The sequence below is a fragment of the Trichoderma ghanense genome (genome assembly GCF_004382785.1).
Source record: "Trichoderma ghanense strain CCMA-1212 chromosome Unknown scaffold_8, whole genome shotgun sequence".
Taxonomy (NCBI): domain Eukaryota; kingdom Fungi; phylum Ascomycota; class Sordariomycetes; order Hypocreales; family Hypocreaceae; genus Trichoderma; species Trichoderma ghanense.
In genome coordinates this window covers 860,401-882,240 of record NW_027395671.1, presented here as the reverse complement: position 1 = coordinate 882,240, position 21,840 = coordinate 860,401, and the positions used below count along the sequence as shown (strand labels likewise).

General features: G+C 48.9%; 6 protein-coding genes across 6 annotated transcripts; 5 read left to right on the top strand and 1 right to left on the bottom strand.

The window, feature by feature from the left end:
* Window positions 1–58: 58 nt before the first annotated feature.
* On the bottom strand, window positions 59–3,332 carry CCMA1212_006897 (Serine/threonine-protein phosphatase 6 regulatory ankyrin repeat subunit A; the record flags this gene model as incomplete). Its single annotated transcript, XM_073704088.1, is given in 4 exon segments — window positions 59–167; window positions 191–2,589; window positions 2,803–3,311; window positions 3,329–3,332. The coding sequence occupies 4 exon segments, from the start codon at window positions 3,330–3,332 to the stop codon at window positions 59–61; spliced, it is 3,021 nt and encodes a 1,006-aa protein (XP_073557245.1).
* Window positions 3,333–7,775: 4,443 nt separating this feature from the next.
* CCMA1212_006896 (uncharacterized protein) lies at window positions 7,776–9,219 on the top strand (the record flags this gene model as incomplete). The annotated part of the gene is made up of 2 exons (XM_073704087.1): window positions 7,776–8,679; window positions 8,768–9,219. The coding sequence occupies 2 exons, from the start codon at window positions 7,776–7,778 to the stop codon at window positions 9,217–9,219; spliced, it is 1,356 nt and encodes a 451-aa protein (XP_073557246.1).
* An 818-nt stretch (window positions 9,220–10,037) lies between these two features.
* Window positions 10,038–12,985, top strand: CCMA1212_006895 (uncharacterized protein; the record flags this gene model as incomplete). The annotated part of the gene is made up of 5 exons (XM_073704086.1): window positions 10,038–10,983; window positions 11,126–11,595; window positions 11,653–11,697; window positions 11,770–11,969; window positions 12,025–12,985. The coding sequence occupies 5 exons, from the start codon at window positions 10,038–10,040 to the stop codon at window positions 12,983–12,985; spliced, it is 2,622 nt and encodes an 873-aa protein (XP_073557243.1).
* Window positions 12,986–13,873: 888 nt separating this feature from the next.
* CCMA1212_006894 (uncharacterized protein) lies at window positions 13,874–14,047 on the top strand (the record flags this gene model as incomplete). The annotated part of the gene is made up of 1 exon (XM_073704085.1): window positions 13,874–14,047. The coding sequence occupies one exon, from the start codon at window positions 13,874–13,876 to the stop codon at window positions 14,045–14,047; it is 174 nt and encodes a 57-aa protein (XP_073557244.1).
* Window positions 14,048–16,419: 2,372 nt separating this feature from the next.
* On the top strand, window positions 16,420–17,802 carry CCMA1212_006893 (uncharacterized protein; the record flags this gene model as incomplete). Its single annotated transcript, XM_073704084.1, has 1 exon — window positions 16,420–17,802. The coding sequence occupies one exon, from the start codon at window positions 16,420–16,422 to the stop codon at window positions 17,800–17,802; it is 1,383 nt and encodes a 460-aa protein (XP_073557249.1).
* A 1,935-nt stretch (window positions 17,803–19,737) lies between these two features.
* Window positions 19,738–21,432, top strand: CCMA1212_006892 (Presilphiperfolan-8-beta-ol synthase; the record flags this gene model as incomplete). Its single annotated transcript, XM_073704083.1, has 10 exons — window positions 19,738–19,741; window positions 19,810–20,023; window positions 20,085–20,211; window positions 20,278–20,296; window positions 20,353–20,569; window positions 20,604–20,786; window positions 20,839–20,928; window positions 20,983–21,016; window positions 21,077–21,297; window positions 21,354–21,432. 10 exons carry the CDS (start codon window positions 19,738–19,740, stop codon window positions 21,430–21,432), a joined length of 1,188 nt encoding a protein of 395 aa, XP_073557250.1.
* Window positions 21,433–21,840: the final 408 nt, after the last annotated feature.

The window sequence follows — 21,840 nt, the reverse complement described above, 5'->3', positions numbered from 1 at the left end:
GCGGAAAAGATATCCTGAGCGCCAATCTCGAAGATCGATGTATGACACAACTAAGCCGTCACTGCCAGTTAAACGTAAAGTGCCCGATGTACCCGACTCTACCCATCTTGAGGGCTTTGAGAACTGATACACGGAGCCCACTGTTTGAATCTGTGTGCTTGAACGTTCTGCGATAGGGAGGAGTGCATACTCCAACCAGGCCAAAGACCATCCGTGGTCGTCGAATCTGTCTCCGAGATCCTGAGTAGACTTTACAAGTTTGATGATCTCGCTGTCTTCTTGAAGCATGGCAAGATTGAATAAGGTGTCTTTTGTGAAATCACTACTCATCTTGCTCGTAAGCAGTGTAATAAGCAGCTCCCTGTTCGGTTGCTCTGCTATCAGTTGTTTGAGCAGCTCATCCGGGGTATTCGATGACCCAAGTTCGAAAAAGGATTGCTCGAATAGGTATTTTACCACCTCGGTGCATTGCAATTGTATAGCAGTGCAAAGCAGAGTACGGCCTGCTTCATCTTTTTGGTAAATGTCGGCATGGCCCTCTTTGACTAGTTCCGACACAAGGTCGCGTTGCTTTGCCGTGATGGCGAGCATGAGAGGGGTTTCGTTGTCGGCATTTCTCAGATCGCCTGCCCTTTGAGTATCTTTGAGTAAACGTCTGAACAAGTCGAGATTCACTCCTTCGCTTGCTGCAATATGTATCGGAGTGCTACCAGATGCATCTGCGGCAAGTGGTTTGGCGCCACCGTTGAGAAGTTCTTCAGCTGTATTGTTGTAGCCCCTCTCCAGAGCTATGTGGAGGGCTGTTTTGCCCATTGCCTCTTTGGCATTGATTTCCACATTCGCATCAATGAGATAGCGCGTGATGGAAGAATTGTCGTAGGCAGCATGCAAGGCTCTCCACCCCATGTCATCTTCTATCTCGGGATCGGCTTTGAACTCTCTCAGGAGGATATCGACAAGGGACAGTTGGCCGTGCCAGGATGCTACAAAAAGAGCCGTGCGGCCATCGCTGTTTGTCTCATTCAAAAACGAGTGCCTGGCCTGTAGTAGAAGTCGACAGAGTTTCTGGTCTCCCCGCTCAACTGCCCGGTGAAGGGGAGCGGATTCAGAGGTCCAGGAGTCGGGTAGTCCTGCTCCAGAGTCCAGCAGCAACGCCACTATCTCATCAGATTCTGAATCAATCGCCTTTTCCAGAGCCTCGCTCAACTCTCCTGCGGGTGTGAGTGCATCGCCATTGTTCAACAGGAATCGAATAGACGTAGTATGCCCGTACTCGGCTGCTTTGACCAAAGCGTCTTTGAAAGTCTCGTTGGCAAGTTTGGGTCCTTCGGGTGTAACGAGGCTTTCGAGAACTCCAAGCTTCCCGTATTTGGCGGCGGTCGTGATGGCTAGCCGACGATAATGCTTTTCTTTGTTCTCATCTGACTGTACAAGCCACTTGACAATGTCGGCTCGGCCTGTCTCAGCGGCAAGAGCGAGGGCTTCTTCTATAGTCTCATCGTACTGATGTGCCTTTGATACGTCGATGATACTCTCCACAGTTTCCTTCATTCCTTTCTCTACTGCGAGGAACAGGATTGTCTTGTGTTCGCTTTCACTCCATCTGTCGACATTTTGTACCGTGCTCAGAACTTTCAGTATGTCCGAGAACAGGCTCGATTCGGCGGAAGAGTCATCATCGTTCAAGGGCGGTATCACTTCGAGAAGTGCCTTTATCAAAGGGAAACCGGCCGAGTCATCGGAAATGCCTCCCAACGTATTCTCTTTGACTTGTTCGATGATAAATTCGACCATCTTCAAATTGCCGGCTGTCGACGCCAGATACAGTGGATTTTGGCCCCATATGTCGCGAATCCCGAGGAATCGTAGATGCTTTCCATTGTTCAACAGAGCCTTCATGATTGCCACTTCACCGCGTTGGGCCGCCACATGAAACGGCGTATTGCCATCATTGTCCCTCATGGAAAGAAGCTCATCCTCAGTAGCCAAGAGTTGAGATACTTCTAGCAGAGTCTCGATCGTGTTGGGGGTCCCTCCCGCGACAGCTTCGTGGAGCGCAGACCGGTTCCGATCGTCTGTGTGCATCGGGTTCGCTCCAGCTCTCAAGAGAAGCTTCACAATATCATCGAAACCCTTTCCACAAGCTAGTAGAAGGGGTGTCTGATAATTGGCATCTGTAATGTCAGGCGCAGCCCCAGTTCCAAGCAGAGTGCGGACGATGTCAACAGACCCGCTGCTTGCTGCCACGTGCAGAGCGTTTTTCGAATGTTCGTCAAACGTATCAATTGGCCTATTCCTCCTGATGTGCTCGTTGCATATCTCTTGAACAATGGATGCGTCTTCGCTCAACACAGCCAAGTGAATCGGCAACATCCCCTCTGCGTCACACTTTTCGATGCTCGATTCGAAATCGCCGCGTAACTGGAAATCCTGCCGCATCGGGCTGGCTTTGATTGGATCAATCAGTCTCTTGACGACATTGTAATGTCCCCCAGTAACAGCTAGATGGAGAGGAGTGCTCTTTGTCTTATCTGGCAGTATGGTAATAGTGGGTGATTGGAATGCTTCGTAGAGAATTAGGTCGACCACCTTGTCGTGACCATAGCGAGCCGCGAGATGTAGTGGTGTTGAAGAGCTATTATCCGTGCTTGTGACAGCATCGTGGATGCCCTCAGCCATCGCGTGGTCCAGAATGACACCCGCAATGTCTTCACAGCCTGCTTCTGCTGCCAGGTGTAGAGCAGTCTTTCCCCCTGAATCCCTGGCGCTTATCTTAGCCCCGCCGCCGAGGAGCTCCTTGACAGCATCCCGCTGTTGCCACTTGCAAGCTAGATGGAGTGGCGTTGAGCCTTCGCTATCTTGGCTGTCAATCATTGCTCCTTGGTTGCGTAGCTGTTGTAGCACCCCAATATGGCCGAATTGGCTAGCAAAATGAAGTGCTGTCCTTCCATGATCATCCTTGGCGTCTTTATCAGATCCAGCAGCAAGCAGCCTAGAAAAGATGCCACAATGGCCAGAAGCAGCTGCCGTGTGTAGCAAGGGTACTGGGACTGCAGCCCCTGGAGTCTGCGAGTTCAATGCTTCTCCGGTTGAAGAGCCGCCCAGAACAGCTTTCTTATGAAGAGCAGCATGGTGTATCAACGCATCCACTATGGCTTCATTCCCAATCTCAATGGCCAGGGCCAACGCTTCGTTCATGTTCGTAATAGCGTTCGAGTCTTGTTCCAACAGGAGGGTTACAAGATCGGTGCAGTGCAATGCCATAGCATTGAGAAGAGCATTCTCGTAAGGGAAAACATTCATGCTTGTTTCTTTTGAACGGGGCCACTCATTTTTGAGGAATTCAAGCGCCATGTTGCGGAGCTTTGGTGATATTTCTTGTCCACCCATATTATAATGCCGAGCCCAATACTCTTTGGCGTACGGAAAAAGACTGTACTCGTCGACGCATTCCTCATGTTGAGGACCGTCTTTGCTAACGAGGACCAGATACTCAATGCACCTCTCCGCAAGCGCCATGTCATCATGCAGAGAGATATGCGAACCATTTTCGGTCGATTCAGAAAGATAACGGCGGAAAAGGTCATGGAAGAGAGTTACCTCTCCGTCTCGAACAACAACTAGATTTCCTAGTATGCGCCAGAGGTCCAGAGTAAGGTTCGTTGGTATCTTACTCTTCAAAGACACCATGGATGGGGAATCTCCATCGTGATCTCCATCGTCATGTCCGGTGTGATTCTCCCCGTGATTTCCTTCGTTATCTTCATCGCCATGTCCATCGCGATCTATCTCGTGAAGAGCTGCCGCGACCGCGAGCTCCGAGACTTTGAGTGGGCGGCGAGCAAAAAGAACCCAAGACAGCAGACTGTTAGACCAAGATAATCGATCCGGGGGGATTTTTCGTATGAAATATTCGAAGGCTTCTTCAAGGGAGCAGGGGAGAGACGTCAACTCAGCCTCTATGTCGTCATGCAGGAACGGGACGCGATGGGCACGGAGGAGCTCGAAGATAAGAGAAATATGCTCTCCAGTTTGCGAATCTGTGAATTTTCTTTCGATCGTCTCCCTGAAGCTTGAGAACTCGGGCCTCTCCTGAATCAGTTTGGATACTTCATTCCTGAGAAATGATGCTTTGTCTCTTGCGTCCTGGCCTGTCGTTTCTTTGCTCTGGTTCAACCCCACGTTCATAACGACGACTGAACTATCTTGGAAACTCTCATCGGGAGCTTTTGGGCTGGATACAACCACCTTGAAGTTGTTTGTCCACTCAGGAGGTTTATGTAGCCCAAGTAGTTTCGTCAAGAGGCCCTTTTGATGACCATCATACTGGTTGATGCCGTGAATGAAGCACACAACGTCCTTCCGTCCCGGGCAGTCCAGTAACGACCGGAAGAAAGCCCACAACTGATCAGCTCTTAAAGATGAGTTGAGAGAAACGCCCTCATAAAAGGTTTCCACGCGTTTGAACAAAAAAGGCTGCAGCATCAATAACTGGCGACTGAGAGATGCTAGCATGGTGGGGACGGAATAATAGGTCTCCTTGAGAGGATGAAAAGAGAATTCTATGACGCTGGCTTGGGAAAATGCCTGGCGAGCCTCCGGTCGCAGCAGGCACTCCGATGAAGCAATATTCGATCCTTCGGGAATGTGCAGCCATAGAAGTTGATTGTTGCACCCTTTCCATTTTTCGAACATTTCGTTGCTGAACACTTGGTCCAAGAGTGTAATTGTTGTGGCATTCGTAGCAGGGGACGGTTGCCGGCAAAGCTTCGATAGCGTATCTAGACAGTTGAGATACGATGGTTTAATAGCTGGTAGGAAGTTAGCAGATGACGGACAATTTAATTTGAGAATTTAGATAATGGAGACTGACGGAGAGTCTTCGCCATTGTTGTTTCAGTCAGCTGAACAAAATTTCCCTTCTCTTCTAGGACTCTGAGTGTGAACTCGGTCTCTAGGGCAAGTTTGAATTCATAGTCAACTTGATCACTCTTCAACGTCGAAGAGCCCATGACCATGGATTCCTTGCGAAACGCCTACAAGTCAAAAGATTGGCAAGGTCAGACTAATCGATGCATGTTGAAAGGCCAGAACAAGGGAGGATACGACAGACCAATGTTTGTGATGATATGCCGCAATCGTTGTAATGACTGATGATGCTGTATAAGCCAGATATTGTTCGAAAACGATGGCTTATGTCTTTTAACACCGGGGCTGATTTTTCGATTATGGCAGAGAAAGCACCAGTGGAAGGATATGGTCCTTTGAGAATAAGTTTCGCTGCGATACTCTCCCATGACTCAAGGCTTGTTGCCTGATGAGGGGTGTCAATAAAGACCTAAGAAGTCGTGGCATATTAGTGACACTTGTAAAGGAAATCTGTTAAGAAAGTTCACAAAGGGCAAGTCAGGTACTCACTAGAACAGTTGCTTTCTGGGCGATTGAAGAATATTCTTCATCTTCGAGGGCAATCAGTAGGGCCTAGCTAAATGAGCACATCTTCCGAAGGGCGACATTCTGGGATTGTTACAGTACCTGCTTTACAATCAATCCTCCCAAGTCATGTCCAATAAACACGATTGATGGGATCTGAAATCATGCTCAGTCATTCTGATAGGCTTCTTATGATTCCGGCATTGACCACCCACGTCTCTCGCTTCAACGCCGGGCTTTAATTCGTTCAATAGCCTCGTTGCCGCATCATGAATCCCAGTAGAAAGAATTTCAAAGGAAGGCTGCGGTTTGTATTCGAAGTTGATGGTTCGATGTACGCCGTAGGATTCCTGAACAAACTGCTCCAACGTCTCACTCTGCTTTCGATCTGCATTTTGGAAGATCTGGCTGGTATGCCTGTTGTCGATGCCATGAACAGTAACGACGCTGTGCGGAGCAAAGTTAGCATACGCTATTAGAGCTTCTTTATTTGCCGTAAATTGCAGTCTTAGATGATTCTCATACTAGAATTTGCGATTCTTGAGTCGTAAAGCTCTCAATGGGTCTTGTGAACCTAGATCTAGCCCACCATTGTCCATGTTGTTTTACTCGACAGAGATGGGCGCAGATCGACAGAGATGGGCGCAGATTGTACTTCGTTATCGTTTGCCTGCGTCGTTAACTTGATCTCCCGTTCTTTTACCACCTCTCTTCTCTGTCTTCCGTATTTATATTCTTCTGGCGCTATTTGAACGTGACGGGCGACTCGTGGCAATCCGAAAAGAAGAGCCAGCTTCAGCCGGTGTGCTACAACTGATGTGTCAGATGAAGCAAGCGTAGGCAGCTTGATATACTGTGCCTCGTGCGTGCCTGTTTGCTATCGAAGGGTGGCTATCTTGCGGACCCAGAGGCAGTTTGCACGCATAGGGTGATGGAACAAGCAATAACAGCTTCCCAGATAAAAGAAATTTCACAGTGACGATTCTCGTTTCAATGTATCTTTCACGATAAATTATCATATTCATACCCGCGCAGCTGGTGCCCAAGGGCTTGATGTCCCAATTAGTATGACATCCGTCTCGTGCGCTGTTCCTAATAATCTGCGATTCCGATACCTCAATTGTGATGTACTGGAATATCTCCACCATTTCCAATCATTTCCCATAAGTTGGTGTCCAGCTAGGAAGGCGAATGTCATACAAAGGCGTAAACGCTCTTCATCATTCGTGGGTATCAATCAGCCCCGAACGCAAAAGGGCCACTGGGCCACACCATCTCCAATTGCAATGGCAACCCCGCCCACAATCGTGTGATTGCGAGCTTTGGCTGCATGAGCCGCATGGATCAATGTCAACATCGGCGGACGAGAGGCTTCATCATCGTTACTTGCAAATTTCCTCCCAATCAAAAGGGGCAAAAGAACTTTCCTTGAGGGCACCAATGACCCATCGGTTATCAATCACCCTGCCTATGGAAGCTGTTTTGATAACGAACGCGAGACGAAAAGCCAGTTTGGGAAAATCCGGGTGCGCACTGCTTTCTTTCCGTCTTCGTAATATTTGTTGCGAGAACAGTGTTCCAGGATAGATAATCATTGGTAAATCTTCGTTTGTAACTGCACACAGAAGTTGGACTACACCGAAGGCCCCCTATCTCCTGCAATAATTTCACTGATAAAAATTCATTACATTATCCAAACCCCCACAGGGCGTTGCAAGGCGCCCATTGATATTGCAAGGCAACCACTAATATTGCATCAGCACAATGCACATATATGTGAGGGATACACAACAACTCCCCATCTATGGCTTCATGTGATGCAAGGTAATATCAAACGAATACGTGGACAACAGTGAGCGGCTAGACAAAGTGGAAAGTAGGTGTTGTAATCTACATGTATGCAACCCGAGGTCGACGCACACAGTATATTGTGGGATCTGAGGCAAGAAGCGGACAAACTCGACCAATGCGCAATTGGTCCGCAAGTGTCACATTCAAAACATCTTCATGCGAAAGCATAATTATTGTCTACAGTTCAGCTGGCTTTGAATCGGACCGAAGGAATGGTTGTTGCGACGCTCGGTCCCGATATGCTTACGGCTGATATGGAATGCGAAGATTTGGCTGGTACCAAGTATTCAACGGTGCAGTGTACCCGGGTTATAGAAAGTACAACGTTGCCATTTCTGCACTGTATAGACCGATGGCATACTCGTGTTATTGCTTCATATGTGGCACTTTTGTACATTATCCGAGGGAGGAGCTTTGTTCTACCGTCTTCACAGAAGCTGTTTGAAAGAACTGACTCGCCTTCACTTCCTTCTGTCTGGACGGTTAGCAACATGGCATTCCTATACGATGATGAAAACCTGGCCGCTTATGGCCTTGAGGACGAATCTGTCGACATTGATCTTGATCAAGATGAGCATTCCCAAGGAGAAGTTAAAAGTACAGTCAAACACAACTTCGGAGGAACAGTTGGGAAAGGATATTCTGCCTCGATTCGTCGCTTGGAAGAGGTTCATGGAAGTCTTGACAACGGAGTGGAAGATGATGGAAGTCTTCTCGTCTTGAAGGTGACGCCAAAGACTGATTCCACAAAGCGGATGTTCAAATCCTTTTCAGTCACGTTAAAGCTAGAGGGCCCCCCAGATGGAGATTTCAACGGGGATCCTCCATCTCTTGCGGCTTTCGAACCGGCAGCCGATGGGGACGAGTACTTTCAGGAGAAGATCACGCACATCACACAATCACGCACTCTCGAAACTGGTCTCAGTGTCAAACCTCCAACTGCTCTGGAGTCGACCATTTCACACACGAGCGAGGTAGAGAAGCAATTTGATCAGCGACGCCTCCTCAAGTTGTCAGCCGAGTCCCATGGCCTTTACCCAGGAATAGACACAACAGTCAAATTCACTCTGGAGCCAGCTTCGCAAGATGAAGGAATTGGTGACAGTCTTGCGATTGCGCTGATCGTCAAGAGATGTCCAGGGTCCAACTTCTACATCTCTGTTCTCACGGAAGCCGAGGTCGGGTTTCGTGCCAGAGACCTTGTCTCCTGGAAGAATCGCTTGCACAACAGTCTTCGAATCGGACCCTTTGGGCCAGCAACTTCAAATAGGGAGACTAGTCCGCCGGGGGTGGACAAAACTAACCTGCAAGCAGCCTCGAATCAAATTCTAAAGAGTCTCGCGTATCTTCACATGCCTGAGAAAGGAACTCGAAAACTGTTTCTGGACCATAGCTGTGAGTGTCATCCGCAATTATACTGTCCAAATAATATCTCTTCGAGACTTCTTAAGATGGCCGAGCTCGCGGCTGACTCGATTTGCAGCTAACAGTGTTGTCATGGAAGACATTCTGACAGGCTCAGAGTCACATGCCCCCGAGCCAGCTGGATACGGGCTCAGCCAAAGAACGTCCGGATCACCAGCTGTAGAAACCTCTCAAGCAAGGAACACTGGAACGGCGCGCATCAATTCTGACCAAGGCGTTGATGACCTTGCTGCTCAGCCGATGCCATCTACAGAGGCGCTAGGGCATAAGCAAATCCGCGTCGGCCAGCCGTTACCAATCTCGAGTCATATCGAGCGTGATGACAGCCTCTCGCAACAACAAAACCGGTCACTTCTTGCTATTCAGAATTCTAGGGCTGTTAGACACCGAATGATGGCATCCCTCTATCGAGATTTAGCCCAGTTGCACCTGGATGAGGCAGAAGAGGTTGAAAAACTACTCGAAATAGCATACACCGACAAGGCCATGGCTCAGGTAGTTCGCTTCTGATCCAACATCATTCATCGATATGTGTATCTGAGTTGCCAATTTCAGAGAAGAATTGGGTGGCAAGGCCGAACGTTGAGCTACTAAGGAAATGCATCTTTGTGCCCCCCCCCACCACATGCCAAGTTGGTATGACAGAGGAGAGTCAAAGACTCTACGTGATGGAACCACCGGTTGCTAGGTATTCTGCACGAATCCTCTGGAGTGGCACACCTATACAGTGCCTTCGATTTCTGGAGAGCCTGATAGAGTCGGTATTGCAGCATAGGTAGATACCTAGCAAGTACTTGAACGCTACTTCTGTCTTTTCACGGCAGCCACTGGGCACCTTATCTCCACAGTGGGGGTTCACACCACGTTGGAAATCTCTTGAAGTATTATTGGAGGCCGAGAGGATTTCGCGGAATACGAAAACAAGGATTGTAGCAATATGGATTGTTTCTTGGCAGCTGAAGGATGAGTTACTCGCACCAGTCCATGCCACACTTGCCCCTCGTTGCTGTGCGCTGTTCTCGCACTATCCGACATGGATGTTAGCCACACCTCCCCGCGGCCTCCTACACGGACTGTAATGAGGGCGGCTGAGATTGTGTGAATGGGTGGAGTCACATACCTTTTGGTGGTATGAAAGTCACAGACTACGTAACCCTGCTCCTTCAGAGAGGAGTTTCTCGGCGTTTCTCAACTTTCCCCTTATACCAGATGTCGATTTCAACAACCCGTAAAGAAAGTTCCCCTGGTATCTGCCTTGTTCAGCCTGTCCCGGAAAGCCCAGAAGCATGTTATCACAGGGCCGTAACTACAATGGGCATGACAGCAAAATGACCTCTGGATTGAACACGAAGTCCTACGAAACTTTGGGCAAGATGACGCTCACTAGAACAAACACGCTAATTGACATGGCACAAACATCGGATGGCAAAGACACAACGAAAAAAACAGTCGCAATCATCTGCAAGGACCTGAAAATCAGTCCGCAGGAGGCTGTACTCCGGTATTTGGCTCGCTTGAAGACTGATGAGGCGACTATGGATATGAACTTCAGGACGATTTTTCAAGCCAAGCTTGAAGACGTTTGCAACTACTTACACTACAGGAACAATGATGAGTTCCAAAGGCCGCCCATTCACGAAGCGATACAGACGAAAAACCACCATTTCTTGAATTGCTTACTTCGTGCAAAGCAAAGAGTGTCGCAAGAAGTGTCAGATCTCGACGTCGCGATTGTTGTCGCGTTCAGGACCAGAGATGAGGAATGTCATAATTTTACCTGTCTACAGTCGGCCATCCACAAAAATCTTGCCTGCGTCAGTGAAATGGTAAAGCTATGCATCCTCGTCGAAAGAGATCTCGAGAGACTTCGGAAGAGTTTGCAAAAAACTTCCTCCAAGGATGCGGAGCAGCAACCGATCGAATCCATCTTCTTGATGAAAGATAGATCGGGAAATACTCCTCTTCATCTCCTGATGCGATCACTGAGCGATAACATAGCTTCAAGCCAGATAGGAAACCAGGCGAATCCGATGGCAGTGGTAACCATTATGGGAGAGTGGCTTGGAAAGGAGAAAATGGGGAAGCTGTGGACGGCTGTCAAGGAGACAGGCCTTTCGCCATACAAATATCTGCTCGAAAGCCTTGCTAGCAAAGCCGCAACGGTACCGGACAAAGATAAACTGTTCCGGGAATGTCGAGAAGCCGTTAGAGCAAAAATCTTTGGCTCGATTACCGATATCACCCTACTGAAAAGAGCATTATACGGAACGCAAGGTGAGAAAGACAAGATACCCATGATAACCTATCTAAGGGATGAAGACTGATATGGCGGACAATACAGGACAAGGTTAGTGTATAATACTGCAAGGGCGACTGAGCAACATGGACACTGACACGGTGCTGATCTCATGGACAGAAAAGGAGCTATGTCTGGATATGTCGGACTTCAACCAATCCTCCCACGATTTTAAAAAGTTTGTCGCTGAGCTCACATCAACAGCGCATACAGCGAATGGGCTCCTTTTTGAGGAATGTTTGGTATCGGTGTTTTTGCCTGATCTAAACATGTACAAAAAGCCCAATCCTCACGATGGAGTGGCTGATCTGTTCAAATGGCTGCAGAAAAAGGGTGCGGTAAGACGAATAAGGTCATTGAACATTCCCGACAATACCACCTTGCCGATGAGCGATGAACTTGTCTTCGATGCCATACTCAATCTATTCGAAATAGAGAAGTTTGACTGGCGCAAGCTGGACATCAACCTCGATATACTTGTCAGATCTCCGCATAGAGATATCTTTACAGATATTACACTCTATTCGACGGGCAACTACAGCGTCCTGTACCACTGGGTTAGTGATGAGGGAATTGGGAGGCTGCCAGGTGTGAGTCATTCACATAGCACCATGGCAAGACGAACAAGACTAACTTTCAAGCATTAGTTAAGAAGTGTTACGATTGAGATCATGGCGTCAAATTCCATCAATGTAAGTTTCGAAGCACTTTATTACGGTTTCCCAGATGTCAAGGAGCCTTTCTAAAGCCAATATGTCTATTAGCAACCTACGGATGCTCAAAAAAGACACGAGGATTGGGTCGAGGAATACAAGGTTTATGCATCACGCCGTTTGGAGGCGTTGAAGGAGAAGAAAGAGCGCGCAGCTCCTGGTTTGCAATTTTCGTACAAGGTGAACACTCATGGAAAGTGGGATTTCCCCGCTCTTCAATTCACCTCCCGGGGCTCAGACGAGATTGAACAGTGCGCAGCCTATACTCCTTGCTTGCTTAGCCAGCATCAGCTGATATGTTTTCAGGCTCGAGTTGATTCAGAAACTCAATGCTTGCCATTCTTTTCTCAGCCAACTAAAGAACACCGAATACGCCGAAAAGTTTCAGAGCCTTCAAGCTTCAGACTCAAACAGAAATGAATCATTGAAGCTCATCAAGGTTGCCATAATCGATAATGGAACGGATAAATTCCGCTTCAGAATACGGAACGCCATTGAACGAGGTGTCTCCTATGTCAAAGCCGACGTTGAGAGCGCTGATCGGATTCTCCCGTGGTGGATGGTATCCGATCCCCATGGAACACAGATGGCATCCTTGATAGTGGCGGCAAATCCTTGGTGCAGGCTCTACATTGCCCGCGTTGGCAAAGGCCGTAGAGATATCCTGCCCGAAGACGCGGCTCAAGCTGTGCACTGGGCTATCGAACACAGTGTCGACGTCATCTCCATCAGTTGGGTCATCAAAGGCGAATTTGAAGAACTCAGGAAAGCTATCGAAGCAGCCACCAAAAAGAATATCCTAGTCTTTTGCTCCACTGCCGACAAGGGCTCCTGGTCTGGACCAGTCTATCCAGCGGGCTACGACGGAACAGTGCGGGTGTCGGCAACTGACAAATATGGTAACTTCATGCCGGCATCTGATAAGGGAGGCGTCATTATCCCCGTGCCGGGAGAGGATATACCTACCTATGGGCCTTCATACATGGGCGACGACATCAAGAAGGGAACCGTGTCGGGCTCGTCCGTTGCCACAGCTCTGGCTGCAGGCATCGCCTCTCTCTCAATCATGATGTTGCTGATATTCAATGACACCACCAAGGATTCACTCAAGCAAAGCGGCTTCTACACCAATAAGGGGATGGTAGGCCTTCTCTCCATGGCCATGAAAGGTTCATTGTTTCCTGCCGGGCAGGAGGCAGAGCAGTATCCTGAGAGGTGGCAGATTAAAAAGATCCAAGAAGGGATGCATGAGAGTTTCAAGAAGTAAATTTCGCCAACGTGTTTCGAAAGGTGGTGATGTTGTTAGGTACTCATAGGATCACTTGGAGTCTCACTACTATATTCGTGTATCCTCGCTTATTGGGACTTTACCTAGTATGTAGCACAGACGTACCTCCATCTGCAATTTGTGTCCTGCCTGACCTAGAACTAATGCTTCGTCATTGTGCAGGCATCATCACACTGTTCAAGGTCCTCTATCAGCTATTGTACTTCTCTCGTCGTTGAGGTGATATTTCTTTCGACCACGGGAGACATATTTCCACAATGGCAATCTTGTCGAGTTGGAAGATTGGTTCGGTCTGTTCATACTCGGGCTGAGAATGTGCCAGCTTTTCTCAGTCAGTAATGACTGCATCCGCATAGGTGAAACCGAGATCTCGAGATAATCTCGGGACGAAGCTCTTAGGCAGCCATTATCCCGAAATGAGCCTTTGAAACATTGGTGGTAACTCAATGTAGGTCTCAGGTAACACTGTTACTCATGGCTTACTATGCAGACGCTCTCACAGATCAAGTATAGGATTGCGCCCACCAGTCATAAAGGTGACAGTTGCCAGTTGTCTAGTCCTACAGCACAATATAGCACTCTGAACCCAGAAGAATGCGACATAAAGAAAGAAGGCAATGGTAGCTGTCAGGCCAAATGCCCTTTTAGCACCCACAAAGACTCGATCATTGATGGATTGATGGACCCTCCCCTGTCAGCATTGAGTGGTCTGAGTCATTCATTGGAACCAGCGTATTTAACCATAAGAGTTGGAGTTGTTTCCTGAGCTTTGCTATATGGTAGAGTCAGTAAGGTAAGCCAGTTCATATAAAGGGCCAGCGTTACAACAGGCATCTATAAACCGGAGTGCAACTCAAGTTCTCTTCAATGACTACGTCTGGGCCGACTACATCCAGCACAATCCTTCCATTGGCCAGGGCCGAGGCGCTGCCATCGCAGCCCTCTCCAAGAACCCAAAGACCAAAACGACCACTGTTCACCAACCCTTTGTCCACAACACTGGTTTCGTGCGCCACTATGGGACTATTACTCCTCCAATGAAGATCATGGACACCTATCGACTGAACGGAAGCTGCATTATCGATCATTGTGATGTTACTGCACACCTCACTCTTACCAAGACCGATGCTACTACACTGTTGGCAGGAGAGGCATAGTGGTGACTTCGGGCAAATGCGGTGGCCTCGCCCAAATCAATAAGCCAGCATCTCGTACTTATCTGAATGAAGTAGTGCTTGCTGCGCGCGTTCATATTACATTGTGTAAATATCCATGGAGTACATAGCCTTTGCAACTTATGCCCAACTATCAGGCTTCGCCTTCCATCCTAACAACTCGGCCATATCATTACTCACCCCTGGTCAATGACCAATGCACCGGACACATGTTGGTCAAGCTCCGGTTTAGCTCAGATGGGGAACTGGGGACATGATGGTTCATTTGTCGCCGTCCCTGTATTCTCTCCACTATAGGTGTGATTTGAATCGGCCACTTTCCTATTCAGCCGAGGGGAATACTTTTACTAGATGGATTGGGACATCTTGTACGATTGCCTGCAACTTGGCCGGACCGCTTCACCTCTGTGAGAACGCCTATATGCTTTTGCAGCCTGTAGCCCCTAAACACGAAGCCTTATAGCTGTGATTGAAGTCTCATTGAGCTGAACGTTAGCTATTGCATTACTCTATAGGTATAAGTAAATTAATCTGTTACGTGAAGATGCCATCTTCTGCATTTGCACCCATAGCGCGCACGGGCGATGCTCGGTGAGGTATTTTGACTTCGTTTTGTGAGAAGCGATAATAAAACGAGCATCGCGCCATCAGGTCCGGGCCTCACGGGCCTGTGGCACGGATTCCTGCTAGTTACAATATGCCTCTTGAATGTCTCCCCAGTGGATATTGTTCAAATCCACTTCCCCAGGTATTCTTCGAAGGAGCTTTTCAGGGGTATACTTGTGACCTATGGGGAAATTCAAGGGTCATACCAATTGGAAGCGTCTATTTGTTTTGTGTGGGTTTACAGCTACATACACAAATATTCAAGCACATCTGGGTTCCATGATCATGGTCGATGTTGAGGCTACTCTTGCTGTACTCACCACGTGCATCACCTGGTAGCCACTGACAATTGCCTCTGGTGCATGTCGTTGAAGCTTTGAACTATCACGACACATGCATGCAACCTGCAAAGTCCCGTTATAGATAACGACATCGGCCATCAGGCCTGAACTGAAGACGACCCAACGCAACCTGCATGCGCCTCATGAAATGACTGGTCATGCAGTAAGTCCAGCGTTTTATCAAACGCCAAACCACCAGCCTTTCATCACATCTGTAACATGAGAACATGTGAAGATATTCAAGTAATGTGCTTACGGACCAGCAGCTCTGGTAGAATCGCAGGTTCGTGGGTCAGCTTCTGAATGTGCCTCTGTAGACAACCCCAGAAGTCGAGGTCGCTCGTCTCATCCTCTGTGGGGTTTCTTCGATTAATCGACCGATTCCCCGCCTCCTCAATCTGTCACCGTTGCAGCGCCCAGCTTGTCAATGGCTGTTGTGCATGAATTCCTGGTCAAAAGTGTGGGGTGCAGTGCCTTGTGCTTTATTTAGCTCGAGCTGTTGGCCCATGGTGTGGCCGCACGACTTCACCGAAGCCCAGGAGAGTAACCTCAAATCTCCGATCTCAGCCGTAGGAGAATATCTAGTAGAATCTATCTGAGAGGCGATGGCGTTAAGCAGCTTATTTGCTTAATTTTCAAAACTACGTCCCGTCAACTGCCGTAACGTTTCTGATAGGATATCACTGATCAATCGAACTATAGTCGCTACACGTAGTGACTTCAAGAGAGCTCGCCCCAGCTGCCTGTCGATCTGTCTACTTTATATCGTTCATGCCTATGAACTATCGCTTTATGCCTATAGTAGTAAATGGATATCTCTCTCGAATAGATCACAAGATTCACTTCGAGATAACGCCTATTGCGACATCGTACTGATTGATTAGCTGCTGAAACTTGGCCTTAGGAACAGCTCGGACGGCAGAACAGACCACTAGCCAAAGGATTCAGGCCCAACATTGTGAGCGGTTATGGTGCAAGCTCCTCTCAAGGAACAATGCGCGGCGCTGCGGAGCTCACCATCCCCGTGCTTCGAAGTTCGGTCCGATATCTGGCTTGAGATGTTGAGATTCAGTAAGACTCAAGTTCGAGAGCGGCGATACGTATTGCGTGTTGCCAATGTGTATATATACATTGGCGGTGACATAGACATGAGACTATTTGGGATGCCTCAGCATCAGGATAGATTCCCCAAGGCTGATAGAGGAGGCCCTCGGCTTCTAACTTGGACTGCTGATTCGGCTTGTACGACGACTACAACATATCCCTTGTCTGATTGTACGCAGACACCATCATGCGTACTTTCACTATCCTGACTGCCCTCATCGGCGCGGTATCGGCGGCCCCTTCGCTCATTTCAAGAGCGGCAACGCCCTTCTCCGTCGCCAGCCCTGGAGACGTCCACGACATCACACTCACGGCGAACAACACCCTCAACGGGACATACCATAGCCCAGCAACGAGCGATGCAAATAAGTTCGCCAACCAAGCTCAGCCAAAGCCTGGACATCTCCCGATCAAACTCGTCAACAGCTTTGGCGGCGGTCACGTCAATGCTTACATTTCCGGCCTAGACTCTGAGAACAGGGTCGTCTTCATCAAGGGCGACGGCAGTCTCCTGTATCCCAGCTCCGGAGGCTCCAGCACCCCCGTTCCCGTCAGCGACGCCGTCAAGATCCCTCTGCCTGCTAAAGGCAAGTCCATCACAATAACGGTACCCATTGTCCTTACGTCTGCTCGCATCTATTTCGCCGAAGGCACTCTCCCTTTCTTCATCGTCAAGATCCCCACTGGCGACGGCTTGGTGCAGCCGTCTCCGGCAAACCTCAAGGATCCCAGTGCAGGTGTCAACTGGGGCTTTGTCGAAGTTTCGTACACCGAAGGAAAGTCTGTGTATGCCAACATCAGCTACGTTGACTTCGTGGGCATGATCCTCAGCATGACCTTGAGTGTCAAGGATGGTAGCGGCACCCAGATCACACGAGGCCTTCACTCCTACGCTCTCAAGGAGATCTGCCAAGCGTTGGCCCAGCAGACGCACAAGGACGGATTCCCTTGGGCTTCAACGTGCATTACCAACTCTCATGGAACTCCTATCCGCGCCCTGGCACCAGGCGACTACGGCGCCATCAAGCCAGCCGCCTTCCAGCATTACTGGACACCCTACGTCGACAAAGTCTGGCAACATTACACCAAGTCTGCTCTGACCATCAACACGCAGACCGCTGCTGGCAAGGTCAAGTGCCATGTCAAGGGCGACAAGCTCTACTGCGACGGTGACAACCGTGGCTACAGCAAGCCGTCTGCTAATGACATCTGGGGCTGCAACAGCGGACCCTTTGCCATCCAGGCTGGGGACAATGACATCCACAAGGCTGTTGTTCCCCGTCTGTGTGCTGCCTTTGTCCGGTCTACCTTGCTGATTCCCGGCGGCGACGTTCAGCCTGGCGTGAGCCGATCCAAGTACTACAAAGTTGGTCCCACCAACCACTACAGCCGTCTGGTTCACAAGTTCGAGGTTGATGGGCGAGGCTACGCATTCCCTTATGACGACGTCAACCCAGATGGCAACGAGAATGCTTCGGGAACGTTGGCTTCGGGGGCTCCTGATAAGCTGACGGTCTATGTTGGCGCACCTCCTCCTTCAAAGTTCTTCAAGAGCGGTAAGAGTGGCTAATCAGCGCCTAACTGGGCCATCGAGAATCGTGGTGACACTTTGTACGGGTCGATTGTTCTTCCGTGTAGTAGGTAGTAGTTTGAGATGCTGGCAGGCCTTGGCAGCGAGCTGTTTGTCTCCCGACTGTACATAGAAACCCTGTGCCGAGTGCTGCGGGTTATTTAGGCCATATGAGAACATGAGTGATGTATTTCGCAGTCTATCTTAATTTGAACATGTCAGCTGAAGTTCCAGTGCCATCACCATTCGCCACAACATCACAATGATTGCGATTCGGCATCATCTGCTGATAGATCGGAAGCTTCTCTCCACAGCTGAATGCTGTACCATCAGATACAGAAGAGGACTCGCTCCAGTAACAGCTTGGGCGCTTTTCGAGGGAACGGGATTCCAGGGTAGTCAAGTGACATGGGGGACGCAATGCAGGGGAGTGGGCATTCGGCACAGATAATCCGGGCACGGGGCTTATGAAAGGAAGACGATCGCCATCTTGGCCCACCGGGTCGCGACATTAAATACGTAAAACCCGGTGAAGAAAGGCAAGATAGTAACCATGCTCGCTGAAGGACCGAACCTGGGGGGCCTTTTGACATCTCGATGCCATGTCAGTGGAGCCTTGAGTGTTCAGGGTTCATGAGCCCAGAGGATTCTGCGCATCCACTAAGCTACCCAACAGACAGGGGGGAACGTCTATCAAGACTTTGGAACCTTTCCGATAGGAAGCGAGTAAAAAAGCAGGCAGCGTATTCCATGGGCTTCCGAGGATGTACTCCGTATCCATCGGTATGAAGCTTGTAGCAACCGGCTGGAAGTAGATGAATGGTCTCGTTCCAAACGCATTTTTCTTTTGATGCGGACGCTTTGTCGGGTCAGCATCTTCGACTTAGGATTAGTGCAAAAACGCAGAGAGAAACGATCACATGGCAAGCTACATGCCTCTTTATATGTAGAGAGGACAATAGACATCAGCGGTACGCAGTTGGACAGAAAAGAAGTGTCTGTCTTTACTGTACAGAGTATATGCCGCCTAATTGGCAATTACCGTCATCCCAAGGGGAATGAATCCCAGGGTTACTTCGGCCCGGCAGTTCCAATATGACAGGGCAAGGTTCATACCTGTCAAGTGGATGATCCCTACCACTTACCTGCCGCGTATGATCGGTCATTCGATGCGGTTGTCAACCGTCAAGCCGACGATTCGGGGCTGTGCGCTTCGGTTGCGATCCGATCTCTGCTGAAGGATTTTCACCGCTACACCGTCCTCTTTTCTTCCCTGGTAATTACACAAAACGACATCATCTTGGTAGCAAGGTGACGTGGCAGAAAGACGGGAGTCAAGTTCAGGGACAGCGGCTTATAGAAGACTTAGTAATGTTCTCATCCGTCCAACAAGGATATAGCCAAGTGCCGTGTCTGAAAATGAGCAGTGGGAGTCGAGTCCGGGGTTGTCAAGGCTTCGGAGAAAGTCAGGAGCTTCCCAAAGAAGCAACAGGAGAAACCAGTTCCGACCCCGAAACCGCAGCAGACAAGCTTAGAGTACTTCTCCCCGGACATGGGCACCGTAGTTGCTCAGCAAAGCGTCTGACAACCGGATCCGCAATAGCAAAAGTCAAGTATGATGCCGCTCTCAGAATCAGCAGAAGATCTGCGCTTCAGTCAAGGGATGATGCCAGTGCCGGCGCGGATATACGGAAATGATCCGTCTGATATCTCGCTCTTGCGAGGAGGGCGGACTGGGAAGGGGAACTTGGCAGGGCATCAGCAGAAGCGAAGGAGTCTGGGAAGGGGAACTTGGCAAGGCATCAGCAGAAGCGAAGGAGTCTCTTCAATTCTATGTGCTTCTACCCCTTGATGTTGCTCGCTGCTGGCTCCGAGAGATGTGCTCTGATTGCGTCGATATCTACTTAAACCTCAGAGCCCGAGCCAACAGAGATGATGTGTCACATACATATACGGCCAACAACAAAGTTTTTAAGCTTATTGTGTTGACAGACATACAGTCTCCAGTGGCCAACTATTGTGTCAAGATGTCTACACTGACAGTGCTGGAGCCTACCTTGCGGTTAGACGCATCTGCAGTCACTTTGCAATCATCGAAGAAAGCAGACAAGCCACGTCATGTCGTGATTCCGGATCTATTCTCCTCCATCATGGCTGTTGAGCCTACCATTAACCCGCATTACAAAGATGGCAAGGCTGAAGCAGATGCGTGGTTCAAAAGGTAAATCTGACTTGAAAATTTGAAATCTCTTGCGGTTGCTACTTTGGCTGACAGGAGATAGTTTGCTGCAGTTGAAAGGCAAAGCAGAGGCGACGTTCAACAAGACCGATTTCGGATTCGCAGCGGCTGTATGGGCCCCTTCAGCGGAGAAGGACAGGTTTCGCACAGCCGTCGACTGGGCAAATTGGGTAAGTTGTGCTGTCTAGTCCTAAGCTCACCCGATGGTTGTCGGTTTGATCTAACATGATCTATAGGTGTTCTATTTCGATGATCGTAAGCCTCTTCAATCTCGAGATATGGTAACAAGATTGCTCATATGTGATGGATAGAGTTCGATGAAGGACATCTAGCGAATGATCCAGCTGCGGCACAGGCGGAGATTGATTCCATTCTCGCAATCCTGAATAACGAGTCCTCTTATACCCAAGCCGATAAGCCTCTCATATATGCGTTCCAGTCTATCTGGGACAGAATCAAGATGGTATGTGGACTCCAGCCTATCCGAGTATATTTCGCTAACCGCCGTACGGCAGGGTGCCACACCAGGTAAAACACATCAATAACCTCCCCTTCTTTGAAGAAGCCCTAACTGGTCAATAGAAGTACAAGAGCGTTGGAAAAATGCCCACAAGAAATATGTTGACGGATTGATCTATCAATCTCAGCGAACAAAGCTTGGTTATGCTGCCGCCCCAACCGTGGACGAATACATGAGGTACCGAAGGGAAACGATCGGTGTGATATTGGCTATTCGGCTGGTAGAGTACGACTCTCCGTCCCCCGAGATCTACAAACTCTAACATATTCTCTCATAGATACGCAGAGAACATCAAGCTCTCCCAAGCTCAGCTTAACCACCCGGCAATGCAATTGTGCACTCGAACGATTGTAGACCTGGTGATTCTGTAAGTCTGCGTCCCATAATCACCGATGATGACCTTCCAATAACCGATGAGTAGTTCAAACGATATCTTATCATACAAAAAGGAAGTGGTATGTCTCTGCCCATGATAACGTTTCCCGCCCTTGAGACATTCCTCTAACTTCTCCCAGGAGTTGAACGATGCAGGGAACAATCTAGTCACGATACTCAAGGCACAGCACCTCTCCGATCAGGAAGCAATGGACGAGATTGGCAGAATGCTCGATGCTTGTTACGAGGCTTGGTACAGCGCACTGGATGGGCTGCCAGTTTGGGGAGCAGAAATCGACAGAGAGGTGCGCAGATATCTAGATGCCTGCCGTAACGTGGGCCTTGGCAATCTGCACTGGAGGTAAGAAGACTCGTGACTCAAATTTTTATGATGGATATGTGTTGACAGCCTCACAGTTTCCGCTCTGGCCGCTACTTTGGAACATCTGGCGAGGAAGTTCGCAAAACTCGAATCTTGACCCTTCCTTCGACTTAGACCCTTGATCCTCGTTTTCAGAATGTCAGCAATAGATGGCGCATTTCAGCTGACACAAGGTGGTCTGTTGTTTGGCAAGTTGCCAACATGATATCATGACGCGGGATATCATCAATGAGTACAGTGGCTGGAATGGGTCAGAGGGACATCATACTGTCCGTATGGAGATAGCTGCGGCTTGAAAGGTGCTTTGAAAAGGAGGTGGTTCATAAAATCCCAGGCCATGCCTTCTGGAAAGTAATTTTCGCGTTGTGATTGCGTCCCAATTCGAAGCCTTGACATGAAGCTCTCATTCTGTGAAGATATTTTACAGCTTTCCTTCCGTCTTCCCACTTTCACTATACGTGATTCAAATCCTTCCAATCTTAGGAATCTTCCATAACTATGTGAGCTGTTGATGGCGCACGT